General features: G+C 36.3%; 1 protein-coding gene and 1 pseudogene across 1 annotated transcript; both read right to left on the bottom strand.

Annotated features, from left to right (window-relative positions):
• Positions 1–947: 947 nt before the first annotated feature.
• LOC120167095 (mitochondrial phosphate carrier protein 2, mitochondrial-like) lies at positions 948–2,220 on the bottom strand. The gene is made up of 5 exons (XM_039176210.1): positions 2,029–2,220; positions 1,598–1,959; positions 1,464–1,504; positions 1,173–1,387; positions 948–1,085 (listed from the first exon to the last, which is right to left on the bottom strand). Exons 1-5 carry the CDS (start codon positions 2,218–2,220, stop codon positions 948–950), a joined length of 948 nt encoding a protein of 315 aa, XP_039032141.1.
• Positions 2,221–2,704: 484 nt separating this feature from the next.
• Positions 2,705–11,057, bottom strand: LOC120167108 (annotated as a pseudogene).
• Between the last annotated feature and the right edge of the window lie 4,684 nt (positions 11,058–15,741).

The following is a 15,741-nucleotide window of genomic DNA, read 5'->3' as shown; positions in this document are numbered from 1 at the left end:
TAGAGATCGTAAATATCGAATTATAAAACCATTTGGTAGCTTGACCAAGAACCGTATGAACTGAGTAAGAACCATGTGAGAGTGGAAAGAAAAATATTCAAAGAGAGAACATACAGGCCGACAAAAACTTTAAAGGAATCGTAGATTCCCCATTGTGCTCCGGTAAGGGTTCCAATCATGAGAATACGAAGGGGAAGGCCACGAGTTAAAAGACCCCACAATCCTAGCTTCTTCACTGCCTGCAAACGGCAAACTAAGTATATTATTGCATAATGCCAACGTGAGTCCCTCGATACACATTTCATCGGAGTCATGATATGATTCCGTCCGTACATCTATTGTCTTTACTTAATTTATTAACGACTCCCCCTTAAATACAATGATTAAAGAGAGTGTTGTTCTTTCTAGAAGTCTTAAGTTCAAGCAATTGTGCCTGCGAGTGTATACGCATTGTCAATGATTAAGAAAAATTATGACCAAAAATTACCTTATAATCACCCATTCAAAGAACAAGTAATATAATTTATTTTCACTGGAAGGAACATGTTCTCTTCTTGAAATATGTAATCAATTAATTACTCCTCATACACATTAGAAGAGATGAATTATCCGAAAATATCATAATCATTGTCCCACATTGTATATTAATATCATATCTTCATAAAATAACCACTGGAGCCTTCAAGGACCAAATCTATTTAGTTTATTGACCTACTAATAGTTATAATTACTCTATATAGTGATGGATGCAAATGGGCTCCAGGTTGGGCACATAGCCATCTTGAAATTCAAATTTTTATTACGTTAGTTTTTCATTTTCTTGATGGTGCTTACTATAAAATTTTATTTGTGCCACTCGTACAAAAAATTTCCATTATTAATATATATGTACCCATTCTTAAAAATATTTTTAGATCTACTACTAACTCTATTTTTAACACCGCAAACTAAAAGTCATTATAAAGACCCCTCTGGTAAAACTGATGAGGAGACTCTCTCCTACTCTCTACATTATTCATCTTCTCTTTCACATCACCTTTCTTTTCTTTTTCTTTCCCATAATCGTCAACTACCGACACAACAAACTTATTCCCATCAACAATCGACAAATATCATAATGTTCGGTTTAGGTTAATAAAAGTTTACCAGGCAAGAAAAAGGGTTTTACTCACATCAACAGCAGTTGTCCCTTTGGAACTGTTGAGAAAAGAGATGAGATTATCAGCAGGATGTGATACAACAGCACATAAAACACCAGCAAGGTACCCACCAACAAAGCTCACCCCAAGCTGCACTGGTCGACTGCACTGCTCTTTGGGCGTTGGGATACAATGTTTGTACACTAGCTCAACAATCGTTTCAAACGATGCAAATTTCATCATCGTGTCTGCAAAAAACCATATCAACTCGGTTCATTCCGAATCTCAGATACGTATCTATATGTTGAAATGTTGGTGGCTCACATGGAATCTGTCGTCCCCAAAGAGGAGCAAGTCTGTACAACCTATAAATACAAGCAAAGATTATACTTGAGTATCAGCCTGTACATAAACATATGCAATATACCATATTAAAGTGCTTTATAGAGAAACCATACCCGGCAACACCTTCTGCTTGCACAATCTTTGGTAACCCATCCGATAAAGCCCGGGCAAAGCCAGGCTGGGTTTGCACTCGAACTTTGACAGCTTCCATGGGGCAAAGAGCCACATCGGCGATCAACTCGGATGATGCTGCACCGGCTAGATATATCAGGGTTTTATACCTGGCTGCGTATTCCGGCCCGGCGATGTCGGAATAGTACTTCTTGAAGAACTCGTAGAAACCGTATTTGAAAGCACCTTGAGCACTGTATCCCAACAGAGTTGGCACCCAACCCTTGAATAACCCTTTTAATCCATGCTCTTTTGCCAGTACTCCAAAACCAGATGTGATGCTCTTGTACTTTGCTGAGTCAATCTAGGTGAATTGTGGGGAATAAGAAGAGTACGTGAAGGCAGGCTCCTATATTTGAAAGAACAGAATTACCTGCATATTACACTTGACAAGATCCATAGGCGTAATAGCGGTGTGAGTGATGCCGCAGCACAACATCCCGCCCACGGTACACGCGGCGTAAAAAGCAGGAGAGAACATCTTGATCTTCCCTTCCTCTGGCGACTTTATCACTACTCTACTCCCTCTCACCCCTACATCACCGACAGCCACTTTTGATGACATAACGAACGGTGATGGAGGCAGCTCCTAACCCAAGAGACGTTTGGCTGAGGAAGAAGTGGAATAGAGGAAGCTAGGAAGAAGAGATTGACGAGAGATATCAGACACCACCACCATTGTTTCTTTTCTTCGGCTAGCTGTGATTTGTTGTCACGAATGCAATTTGCAAAAAAGGAGACTTTTCAACTTGGAAAGGTCGTTCTGCATTGAACGAGTAAAAAAAAAAAGAATTTGTGCCATTGAAATTGTTAGATTGGATCCATCCGGGCAAAGATGAGTTACTTATTTGAGCTGTGCTTAACAAACGATCAACTTCTACGTTGAATTTGATGTTAAGTTACGTATTTGAGCTGTGCTTAACAAACGATCAACTTCTACGCTGAATTTGATGTTACGTTTTGAGAAAAGAGTATACTCAAGAAAGACGGCTTTCAGTATTCCATAGGCAAGCCATCAACAGCCAAGTAGTGTTTTTCAATAAAAAAAAGAAAAGGGTAACAAACAACATATCCAGAAAAGGTTACATATTTGGTTTTTTATGCGATCGAAACTGGATCAGCCAATGACTCGGGAGTGCTGCTGCTACCATTGAGAACCGTGACATTTCCGTCAGAGTCGACATCCACAATTACAGAATCACCTTCCTTGATTTCCCTTGCAAGCATCTTCTCAGCCATGCTCTCCTCGAGAAGTCTCATAATGGCTCTTTTCAAAGGCCTCGCTCCGTAGCTCGGATTGTATCCTTCCTCCACCACCCTCTCTCTAAACCTTTCCGTCACTTGAAGCTCGATTTCTTTGTTTTTAAGCCTGTCAAAGACTTCCTTGAGCATTATATCGGCAATCTCCTTCACTTCCAACTTGGTCAGCTGCCTGAAAACAATCATCTCATCTAATCTGTTCAAGAACTCAGGCCTGAAATATTGCTTCAGTTCTTCCATGACCAGGCTCTTTATTCTGTTATAGCTGCTGTCCTTCTCGTCATAATCGAGATCAAATCCTATTCGTCGTCCACCCTTTTCGATCACACTGCTTCCAACATTCGACGTCATTATCAGAAGAGTGTTCTTGAAATCCACAGTTCTTCCTTTACTATCTGTCAGTCTCCCATCCTCGAGTATCTGGAGCATCATGTTGAAAACATCAGGATGGGCTTTCTCAATCTCATCAAAAAGTACAACAGTGTACGGCCGCCTCCTGACAGCCTCGGTTAGCTGACCGCCCTCAGTATAGCCAACATACCCAGGAGGTGAACCTATGAGCTTGGAAACTGTGTGCCTTTCCATGAACTCGCTCATATCGAGTCTGATCATGGCTTCTTCAGAACCAAAATAGTAAGCAGCCAGTGCCTTTGCTAGTTCCGACTTTCCCACACCAGTTGGTCCAGAGAAGATAAAGCTTGCAATTGGGCGGTTGGGGTTCTTGAGAGCAACACGGGCACGTCGAATAGAACGGCTGATGGCTTTGACAGCTTCATCCTGACCAATGAGTCGTTTATGAAGAGTCTTCCATTTTAAGTAGACGATCAGATTCATCGGTTGATACTTTCTCAACGGGAATACCAGTCCACGAAGAGACTATATGCTGAATGTCAACTTCGGTCACAACAGGCCCTCCATCCTCTGCCTCTGCCTCCGCCTTATTCATCTCCTTGTCTTTCTCTTGGATTACAGTTATTTGAGCCCTGAGCTCAATTTCTCGATCACGTAGCTCCCCAGCCTGTTTAAAAGGATTTGTTAAAATATGGGTCAAGCTGAAGTAATTTAGGTGGGTTTGGTAAAAACTGAAAAGCTAGGACCCAGAGAAGAGACTTGATCCACCCCTAAAAGTAATCAGCATAAAATGAACCCAGGAAACTCAACAATTTGGTACCTTCTCAAAGTCCTGGCCACGAACTGCTTCGTTCTTTGACTTTGTTATCTGCCGAAGCTCTTTTTCAAGCTCTCTAGCTTCCTCAGGGAGCTGTACCAAAAGAAATGTCACAAAATCAACTTGAGAAAGTAAGGCATATAAGAGTGACTCAGGACTAGATTGTTCTACAAACAGACCTGTGCATGACGAAGGCGAACACGAGATCCAGCTTCATCAATCAAGTCGATTGCTTTATCAGGTAGAAAACGGTCACTGGCCATACAGAAATTAGAACGAGGAACAAAAAATGGCAGTTCAATTTTTAGTCACTAAGCAATTACAAAGAAACTCGATGAAAATAAGATGACCATGTACCTGATGTACTGGTATGACAACCGTGCAGCAGAAACTAAGGCTTCGTCCGTGTAACGAAGCTTGTGGTGAATCTCGTAACGCTCCCGCAAGCCTTTCAAAATCTGTATGGTTTCATCTACAGATGGTTCAGGCACTTTGACAGGCTGGAAACGTCTTTCCAAAGCCGGGTCTTTCTCAATATGCTTTCGGTATTCATCAAGGGTTGTAGCTCCTATACACTACAACGATTCAGATAGAGTAAAGAATTGTCAGAATATAGTCACATTAACCCAATACTAAATTTCAACAGTTGTCAAAGCTTAATAGAAAGCTCGAATAATTAGAGCATCGGTCAGGCCTCACATAATTCATATAGAATTCGGATATAAAAGTCAAAGGGTACAATCCCAACTGTAAGAACAAAAATTACCTGCAATTCACCTCTTGCAAGAGCAGGCTTCAAGATATTGGCTGCATCAATGGCACCTTCAGCTGCTCCCGCTCCAATCAAAGTGTGAACCTCATCGATAAACAATATTATCTCATCACTTTGCTTTTTTTTTATAGGAATTGAGACCTCATTAAAAACCCCCTTCATGATTTAAGGAACTCATATTGAATTCCTAAATCAGAGGAAGGAGGAAAAGAGTGCCTTAAACTTTATTAATAAAGACACATAAGATTTACAATAATAAGATAAAACCCTTACAAACAACCTAAAAACCCAAAATAAAATATCCCAACAATAAAGTAAAATTAACCAATACCAGACTTAGCCAACCCATCAGCCTCAATATTGGCTGTCCTAGCCACCCATCTAATAACTCCCTTGACTTCTTTGAGTTTAACAACTACCTCCCTAACAATGGAGGCATAGAAAACAGGACAACAAGATCCATCCTTAATCCAATCCACTACCATTTTATAATCTGATTCTATAATCAACCGACCCTTAATACCTCCTCTCACTGAGTGAAAGAAATTTAAACCCTCCTTAACAGCCTTTAACTCCATCAGAATAGGTGGAACCGGACCAGAAGCCGTCTTAAAAGAACCTAAAAGTAGACCTTCTTCATCTCTTAGAATACCTGCAATTCCACTGCTCTTCCAGTCAGAACTAGTAGCTGCATCCACATTCAATTTGACAAAACCCTTAGGAGGGAGGGACCACGGGATGGTAGAGACAATTGATTTGTTTGGAGGGAAACATGAATCCCCAAGGGAAGGGTCACTGATAAGGGAATCCAAAGAAATGACCGAATCTGCAAACTTAGCTAGGAACCAAGATCCAAGCCTTACTCTAGCTAAGAAAAATAAATTATTTTGATCCAACTTCCCTCTTTTCGAAGACGATGTCATTTCTAACTTTCTAAACAGCCCACATAACAACAGCCGGAATAAAGTTCCAAATAGTAGAACCGGAATTTAGATCTTCCCAAGCTAGAAGAAAGTTTTGCGCATTTCCATGAAAGACCGAACTGATACTCTAATACTGCAAAAATTTATTCCACAAAGATCACACGACAAAAGAAGAGAGAAATAAATGAGAAGAGGATTCATCCACCAAATTACATAAAGGACATGAAAGATCTACAATATCCGAAACTCCTCTTTTAGCCAGTTCAGTCCTCACTGGTAGTTTTTGAAGGACCACCTACCACATAAAAGTCTCAATCCTTGGTGGCACCAATCCTTTCCACAAAATTTTCTTTCAAAAAAAGTTCGCCTGAGAACCCGAGGAACAAATCTTCACACATAAATTAACAGAATAAACAACATCCCCTTTCCCTTTCCAGATCAGAGCATCGCTGGCATCTTTAGACAAGCAAAAATTAGAAATGATTGTCATCAGATTAGTCCACTGTTCAAGTTCCCAATCAGCCAAATTCCTCCTCAATCGAATATTCCAAATCCAGCCTAAAGAACTAAACTCGCCGAAATCAATCAATTTACCACTCTGATTTGAAGAGATAGCAAACAGCCTTGGGAAAGAGACCTTAAGAGGGCAGTCCATTGCCCATTTGTCCTACCAAAAACGGATAAACTGACCACAACCAACTTGAATTCTGCACATACTTCGAAATTTTGAGCCAAATGAGTCTTCTTTAAAATGAGAATTAACCACTGAACTCCAAATCCAAGAGGATTGAGATGGTATCTTGCTATTGGACAGTAAAGAGTAGGGATCCAGATTGTATTTTGAACATATCAACCTCCTCCAAACAGCATTCCTTTCATTAGCAAACCTCCAAGACCATTTCCCCAGTAGAACTCTGTTCATATTAATAATATTCAACACTGCCAAACCTCCCTCCTCCTTAGATTTGCACACATTGGACCAGCTGACCCAATGAATCTTGTTTTTATCCGTTCCACCTCCCCATAGGAAGTTAGACATTATGGAATTGAGTTTGGAATTAACCGAGCAAGGAATTTTAAACAGGGATAAATAGTAGGTTGGAAGTGAACAGAGAACCGATTTAATCAAGACTAACCTCCCTTCCAATGAAAGAGTGTTCGATTTCCAACCTGCAAGCTTCTTGTTAAATTGTAAAACCACCGGATCCCAAAGAGAGGAAGAATTCCTAGATACACCGAGAGGCAAACCTAGATATTCAGAGGGAAAATTCCCAACTGCACAACCAATAGACGAGGCCCACTCCTCAACCTCCTCCGCAGCCGTATTAACACCAAATAATCTGCTTTTCTTCAAATTCAATTGAAGGCCAGAAAGCCGTCTCATTTCTTCCAAATTGTAGTCCAGAAAACAATCCCTCAGATACTGCTTTTGAAAGCAGTAAGTTTAGAAGTTCCCCAACCAAGTTGAAAAGCATAGGAGATAGAGAACAACCCTGACGGAGACCCCTTGCCATAGGGAATTCCTGAGAAGGGACCCCATTAATCAAAACTGAAATTGAGGCTGTTGTTACACATTGTCTGATCCAACTCCTTCATTTGAAGCCAAATCCCATTTTCTCCATAACCGTAAAAAGAATGGACCAATCCACAGTATCATAGGCCTTTCTGAAGTCCACTTTAAACACATCCTTTAAGCCCTTTCTTCCTCCAAAAGTCAACTCCCTCATTAGCTATAAGAGAGCAATCCAGTATTTGACGACCTGGAATAAATGCAAACTGCGTTGGGCTGATCAAACCAGTAATACAATTCCTTAATCTCCTTGAAAGACATTTAGAAAGGATCTTGTACAACCCTCCTAAAAGTCTTATGGGTCTAAAATCATCTAATCCACCAATATTAAACACCTTGGGAATAAGAGTAATGAAAGTATGATTGACTGCATGTTCCCAATCTTTCCCATATAAATTATGAAAAAATTAGAATATCTACCTTTAGAATAGACCAAAATCTCTTGAAAAAGCCTATATTTAATCCATCCGGTCCGGGAGCTTTGTTACTATCACACGATTGAAGAGTTTCCCAAATTTCTTCCTCTGTAAATTCTCTTTCCAAAAACACACTTTGCTCCCCAGAAATTCTGGAAAAATTCAGCTTCAAATCTTCAACTTCCAAGGTAGACTTAGAATTATAGATTCCAAAAAAAATGATCTTTAACAGTAGCTTTGATGATAGCTGGATCTTGAATAACCTCACCACTGATATTTAGAACATTCAAAAAATTCCTCTTTCTCTTGACTGAAGCACATGCATGGAAAAATCTTGTATTATGATCCCCTGCTTGCACCCATTTTGATCTCGATTTTTGAAACCAAATCTGTTCTTCAATTTTATAAAGCTTCCATAATTTTGTTCTCATAGTCCTCAATTCTGCAGCTTTTTCACAGCCATTATAGTGTTGCATTTGCTGGAAATTTTCCTCTGCTAAGTGGATATTCCTTTCTAATTCTGCAATTTCTACAACTGGGTATTGATCTCTATTCCCTTCCCATTCCTTGATCGCCAATTTGGTAGATTTCAGGATAGAAAAAATTCCAGCTCTGTTGTGTTTACTCTTGCAGTTTTGTACAGCAGAGCCAACTAAATTCTGAAAACCTTCTTCATCCATCATATAACTAAATAATCTGAATGGTTTTTTACCCCAACTAACTCCACCACTCTCAAGAAAAATGGCTTTGTGATCTGATATAGCCTTAGGTAACAAATACTGTATAGTCTCAGGAAAGGCTTCCAAGAAACGGACATCAACAAGGAACCTGTCCAGTCTAACAAAGGTGGGTATATCCTGATTGCTACACCATGTGAACCTACCCCCATGCAGAGGTAAATCAATTAAACCTGTCTGTTGGATAAAATGACTGAAAATTCTAATTGAATTTCTGTTTTGGGCTCTTCCAATCTTCTCCTCTTCTGAAAGATACACATTAAAATCACCTCCCACACAAAGAGGAATACTCTGACCACAAATAAAACCAGCTAACTCTTCAAAAAAGCATCTCATCACTTTGCTTGATTTCCTCCATTAGCTTCTTCAACCTCTCCTCAAACTCTCCACGATATTTTGTTCCAGCAACAAGAAGACCCATATCAAGAGTTATAACCTGATAAGAAAACAACCATAAAGGTGTTGATCTACCTGAGAATCGATAATAGATAAACCAGCATACAAAACTGGTTGCAACTCATAAAGGTCATGAAAAAGAAAGAAAAAAAATCAGTAAAAGGGAAATTCTAATGACATTGAAAGAAACAAGAGCCTCTTTTCTCAACTCATACACTATCTTCATCTATCAACCATTTCATTCTTTTTGACCGACTCTTGATTAGACCTAATAGTTCATGATATTTCAGATTTGATCAAAGTGATCAAGCCTCTAAAACTTTACATGCTAAAACCTCCACTAGCCAACTATTTCTTTTGATGACTCTTAATGCAATAGAAAGAAAAACGACCCCTGAAAGAGATGAACGTTATACATACATTCACAACCATTTACATGCAACTTGTACAAGATTGATTTAAGCATAAGGCAATTCCAATGAAAACAAGAAAAAAAATACTACCCGACTATCATGTCGAGAGAACTGCACAAATCCAAAAACGTGAATTTTTTATTAAAAAAAAGTCAATTCTTTCAACCCCTTTACTAAAATAATATACTTTTAATGGTGAAAGACATGTATGCACCTTCTTGCCCTCAATTGTCTCAGGAACATCGCCGCTTGCAATTCGTTGGGCAAGGCCTTCGGCAATAGCAGTTTTCCCAACACCAGGTTCTCCAATGAGACATGGGTTGTTTTTGGTCCGTCTACCCAATATTTGGACAACAAGTTCAATTTGATACTGCCTTCCAACAACAGGATCCAATTTACCCTGAAATGGGGAAAGCCTGCTTAGAAACAAGAACATAAAAATACCCCAATAATGAAACAGACAGATAAATCCGCTTACCTCTTCAGCTAACTTGGTCAAATTGATTCCATATTCCTCGAGTGTTGGCATCTTTGTGTTTCCAGCGGATCCTCCAGTAACAACATTAACTTCGTTGCCCTCACCAACCATACGAATAACCTACGTCAATCAAATAGAAAAGATAACCCCAGTTTATGTTTTATTGTAGAATATTGGAGTGTGAAGCAGTAAATTATTTGAATTAGTAATTTAGATTAACTATAACTCTATTCTATTTGATTTAGTAGTTTAGATTAACTATAACTCTATCTTATTTGTATTTCTCATCTAATCAATCAATAAATTAAGAGTATCACTTTCATCTCTATTCCTAAATCCTTACTTTCTACATTTATATTACAATAAAGTAAACTAAATATAAACAAGATCAAGTTGACAAAGGCATTTCTTGCCTGTGTGCGGATATTACTTGGGTCAGCACCTAAATTCTCAAGAACGCGAGCTGCTACACCTTCACCTTCACGTAGCAAACCAAGAAGAAGATGCTCGGATCCAATATAGTTATGGCCTGAAATTTATAACATAACATTTGCCAGTTAATCAATGTAAATTTCCCAAGTCTGGAGAGCATGAACATGAAAAAAGAGAACTGTTCTATGAATAATCAACACAAACAAAATGAAAGCCAAATGACAGTTTAAAAGCTGTTGTAAACTAATTAAAGCTATCTATAAAAGATACCAAGTTGGCGGGCTTCTTCCAACGAGAGTTCCAAAACATGTTTGGCACGAGGAGTAAATGGAATCTCCACAGCAACAAAACCACTGCCCCTTCCAATTATCTTCTCGACTTCTACTCGCGCATCTTTAAGATTGATTCCCATGGATTTCAGAACTTTTGCGGCAATGCCAGTACCTTCACCAATAAGGCCCAAAATTTGTTCGGTACCAACAAATTATGACCAAGCCGTCTGGCTTCCTCTTGAGCAAGCATGATTACTTTAATTGCTTTCTCCGTGAAGCGCTCGAACATAGCTTTAGGTACACACCTGCTTCCTCTTCCACGTTGAGAAGAGATTGAAATTGCAACCTTAGAATGGAAATCTTGGCCGACTCTGACCATATTATCTAAAGAAGTCGAACCACGCAACCCAGAGAAACTACATATCACCAATCCAGGTGTTCTTAAACTGCACATCATTTTAGCGGACCTTTTCGATTTTCCAGATTGTTCGGATGGATCATGACTTCGACTCGTAACTAGAGCAGGAACAACAACCGACTGAGCCAGAACTTTAGCCATCTCTCCTAACCAGCTATCTGCAATAAAACAAAGACTTGCATAAATGAATACCCCCAAAGGGGCCGTAAAAACGCCTGCATTCTTCACAAAATTGCAAATCATTAACCAACAATCAAAACAACCACACAACAAATGAAAATTCTCATCTAATCTCAAAATCTTCTTTCAGTATGAACCCACTAATATCATATAACTTCTTCCAACAGAGTTAACTACACAAGAACTATTTATAACAAGTGATATAAAGTGAACCGAGCTTAAATTACAAACTTCGCACAATGGGAATTAAAACCCAGAAAGAAAGCACCGGAAAATCATACAAATTTCAATAGGTGGGATAATCGTCAGCAATCACCAAAAAAGAAAACACCACAAGAAACAGTCTTTAAACGAAAATCCGAAAATACAACAAAACCCAAATATCCAACAAGCCATGAAACCAAAAGAAAGCATCAAATTACACCTGGGGAAAAACAGAGGAAAAAGATGCACCACTCACCTAGTAGAACCGAGGAAAACGAAGAGAAAAAAGGGTATTTTCTTTTAGAAATTGCAGGGAGAAGAGACCCTTTTTTCACCCTTTTCTTTCAATCTGGAAATGGTCAACCGAAGTGCAAATAAAGAGGATAAATGTGGTTTATATTAACACACACTCTCACTGCCTTTCTCTCTCTCTCTTTATTATTCTCTACGTCGACGGTCTGTCATCTTCTATCGACTTCTCCGCTATATGATTTACATCTGTTTGGATGGATGGGGCTAAGGGGATTAAACTATGCTTTTGGTCCCTTTACTATCTTTAAATTTTGATTTAATCATTATACTTTATTTTGATATAATGTAATCCTACTATTTTTACAAAGTTATTAAATTAATTCAAATTTTTACAAAGTGATTCTGATTTAATTATTTTTAAAAAAAGCCCAAAAAGTTATTTAATTGTTGAGTAAACATGCACATTGATATAATAAAAACCAATGACAGAAATCCTCAATCCATAAAATTTACTAGTTCAATGACTCAATGAGATAAAGAAAAATGGACTTAATTGGTTTTTTATAAAAGAAAATTAAATACTTCATATGTTCTTGAGCTAATAAAAAATACTAACGTGAAAGACACTTAACCAAAAAAGTGGCATTGTAATGAACTTGAATTTAACTAGACAATTTAAATGATATTAGCAATTGAAATTGAGTTTTTAATCCAGAAAGTAAAGAGATTAAATTTTAAATTTATAAAGATTACATGAAAGAAATATATTAATAATTCAGAGTAACAATCAAAGTTATTAATGATTAGGTATGTCTTGACCCTAAATTGGAGAGTCACCCCTAACTTAAATATTTTGTACAAAAAAATTTAATAATTGCATTGTAATGACTCGAATTTAATTGTAAATTTTAATGGTATTAACCTTAAATTGTACCGAATTAAAAGTATAAGGTATATCAAATTTTGACTATAATAAAGGACCAAAATTATAATTTGATACTTAAGATCTAGTCTCAGTACATTTTTAGTTTTCTACTTTTACGTTCATATATAAATCTCACTCCCTTTCTTATCCATAGATATTTCCATTTGCTTGACTAATTTGCCCTTTTTTGGTGTGTTTTGATTGGTTGAGTTTTTTATTTAACAATGGCAACTAGATTGTATTAATAATAGAAAAAATCAAAATTACAACGTATCAAAACATAGAGAGAAATTTGCAGACAATAGTCACCAAAATACTCGTACAAAAGCAAAAATTAAAACTAAAGATACGAAGAAAATTAAAATATTCCAATGAGAACGATGACCAACATCAAAATCAATAACCTTCATAAAAACTCATTGTCTTTGTCGAATGAGGCGTTTGACGAAATAATAAAAAAGTGGAAAGCAAACCAAATAATCTGGCAAGATGCTTCACTACACAATCTGATCACATTGATTAACACCATTTTATAAAAAGAGGGGACTATACGTGACCATCGATTAATCAATCAAAAATAAATATCGTGATGTTTTTGTGCGAGAACCAAAACGACCTCAAAGGTATGCGAAAAACGTACCAACAATTATGAGGATCATGCCACAAGAGCATGGAAAATATGTACCACAAGAACAGAGATAAATAATGTCACTAGGATAGAAAATCTTATTCAAAATTAAAAAAAAAAACTCAAGCAAACAAGATAAAATACATAATATAAAAAAAAGAGAACTAATTGTCACGGGCGGTCAGTAACCAACAATAAGATTGGTGTCACTATCGGTTAAACAAAAATCAAATAGAAAAAAATACAACACAAAATTATTAAAAGAAAATTAGGTTAAAAGGAAAAAAAAGGTTATGTTATTATTATATATTAAGAATTACTTAAAGTTTATGTTATTATTAGACTTTTGACATACTAGGATATTTATTATCTTTTAAAAGTAATTTTAATTAATTTAGGGTAAATATGAGGTACATATGTTTAAAAAGATGAATTCTAACTTGTTTTGATATTTGAATTCTAACTTGTTTGATATTTGAACATTCATACTTAATATTCATGGTATTCAAAATTTGAGACCCCAAAAAAATATAATTTCTTTATCACCGAAAATTAGGGATGACAATGAGTCAAGTTAGGGTCGGATTTTTTATCAAACTGACCCGACTCGAATATATGTATCATCCACCCGAACCCGATCCAATCTAAAAATTATATATCCTCCATCCGACCCGACCCGACTTGACCTGATATATATATCCTCCACTCGACACCGACCCGACCCATCCCATTATAAAATAAACACTTAATTAAAATAATAATATTTTTTAAAAAATTACATTATTATCCCAGGTTGGGTCAGGTCGGAGTTTTCACCCTCCACCCAAACCCGAAGCGACCCGACCTCACCCCTTAAAAAATCCCACCCGAACCCAAACCTTTTTTTAAAAAATACGACCTTATTGGATGGATTGGGTCAAAACCCATTAGTTTGATTAAATTGTCATCTCTACGAAAATGCTTAATTCGTGCAAATATAACTCTTATAATTGGATTCTAGTATGCTCTTAATCTAAACACGTAACAAATGATAAAATTCATTAAACATTTTCATTGTTTTAAACTTTGGGTAAAATATACAACAAGTTAATTATTAATAAGATTATAAATGAGTCATTGAATTTTTAAAAGTTCAAACTGATCACTCAATTATCGATAGTTACAAATAAGTCACTATGTCATTAAAAATTAAACAAACATTGACTTTTAGTTATAATTAGGTCACACAATTTATCGATTGTAACAATCAGGTCACTTGGTTATAACTAAAAAGTGAACGTTCATCACAAACTGGACGACATAGTGATCTATTTGTATAAGTTTATAGCTTTTAAAAATTAGTGAGATGTTTGTAATCTTGTTAATAATTGAATGACATGTGATGTGTTTTCCTGACTTTTTTCTCTCTTGTAAATCTATTTATAACGGTTTTATAAGAATTTGATTATACGAAGACTTGAGTATGGATATGTACGTAAAAGGAAGCCAAATACATTTGCAAAAGATTTGGAAAGTGAGGTTTTGAGTTAGAAAAGAAACTTGTAAGAAGTAGGACCACTCAATATTCTTCTTTCTGGGAAGATCAAAAACTCCTTTTTTTTTTTTATGATTTCTTGTACCACTTTACTGCCATTCTCATTTGTGTTATCTTCCTTGCGTTTTTGCAAGATTTTTTCTTCTAGAAACAGATTATGATATTTTGTAGAGGAACAAGTCAATAGTGGTTATAATCGGTTAAAGGGATATTGATTTAACTTTCTGAATTTTTTTATTAATTTAGGATTAAATGTGATAGTATTTGTTTTAAAGATTCTCAAGTTTTTTGATAATGATTGTTCAGATACCTTCTAATTAATGGTGCTTCAACCTGAAAATCTTTAGAAATAATAATATTTCATTCAACCACTGAGGTAGTTTAGTTCGTGCAATTTTCTGAAAATTTTAAGTTCTCATATAATTTAAGTATTTATAATCATCCCTTTGTTTCCGGTCTAACAGAATTTAGTCAATTGTTAAAAAAAGTACCCTTGATCATTTACGTTCGATATATTCGATATAAGTCTCTCAATCGATTTCTCTCGTTAACTCTTCTTCTTCTCTTAATCTTAAATGTGATATTAATAACTGCAAATTATTAGTGTTTTTTCCACCTTAAGCAGATAATATTGTTAGGAAAATCATGTTAATCCGAGAATGGAATAAAAAATAATAATGATAATAATATCATCATAAAATCAAAGAAAGAATGAGTTTACTCTGTCTTGAGATTGTTACGCAAAATAATAATCTGAGACGAAATCAAACCTGAGAAAATAAAATAAAGAAGTTGAACTTCTTAAGACCAAATAAAAAATAAATGGAAATAAAAAATACTCCAATTTATTGACATATCGATCGGAAACAATTGAGGTTTATCAATACACAATTTCCTTAATATATATTTTTTGCCACTCCTTTAGTACTAGAGTTTGTTGGTCGTCTGTTTTCCAGGATACAACAACTAGATGATCAACTATAGTAGCACGGCTGCAGAGATCACAAACCATCATTGCATTCATTTATCAGCGAAAAACTAGTAGAAGAGAACTTTTTCAAGATTTTGAATTTTGAAATATGAAAACTATTGTTAAACTTAACATGTT

The sequence above is a fragment of the Hibiscus syriacus genome, unplaced genomic scaffold (assembly GCF_006381635.1).
Source record: "Hibiscus syriacus cultivar Baekdansim isolate YM2019G1 unplaced genomic scaffold, ASM638163v2 tig00111662_pilon, whole genome shotgun sequence".
Taxonomy (NCBI): Eukaryota; Viridiplantae; Streptophyta; class Magnoliopsida; order Malvales; family Malvaceae; genus Hibiscus; species Hibiscus syriacus.
This window is presented reverse-complemented; position numbering and strand designations above follow the sequence as displayed.

Coding starts and splice junctions, on each gene's coding strand:
- LOC120167095 (XM_039176210.1), bottom strand. CDS start 2,220: ATGTCATCAAAAGTGGCTGTCGGTGATGTAGGGGTGAGAGGGAGTAGA. Junction 1,505..1,597: donor CAAGCAGAAGGTGTTGCCGG/GTATGGTTTCTC, acceptor TTGTATTTATAG/GTTGTACAGACTTGCTCCTC. Junction 1,388..1,463: donor TTGGGGACGACAGATTCCAT/GTGAGCCACCAA, acceptor GGTTTTTTGCAG/ACACGATGATGAAATTTGCA.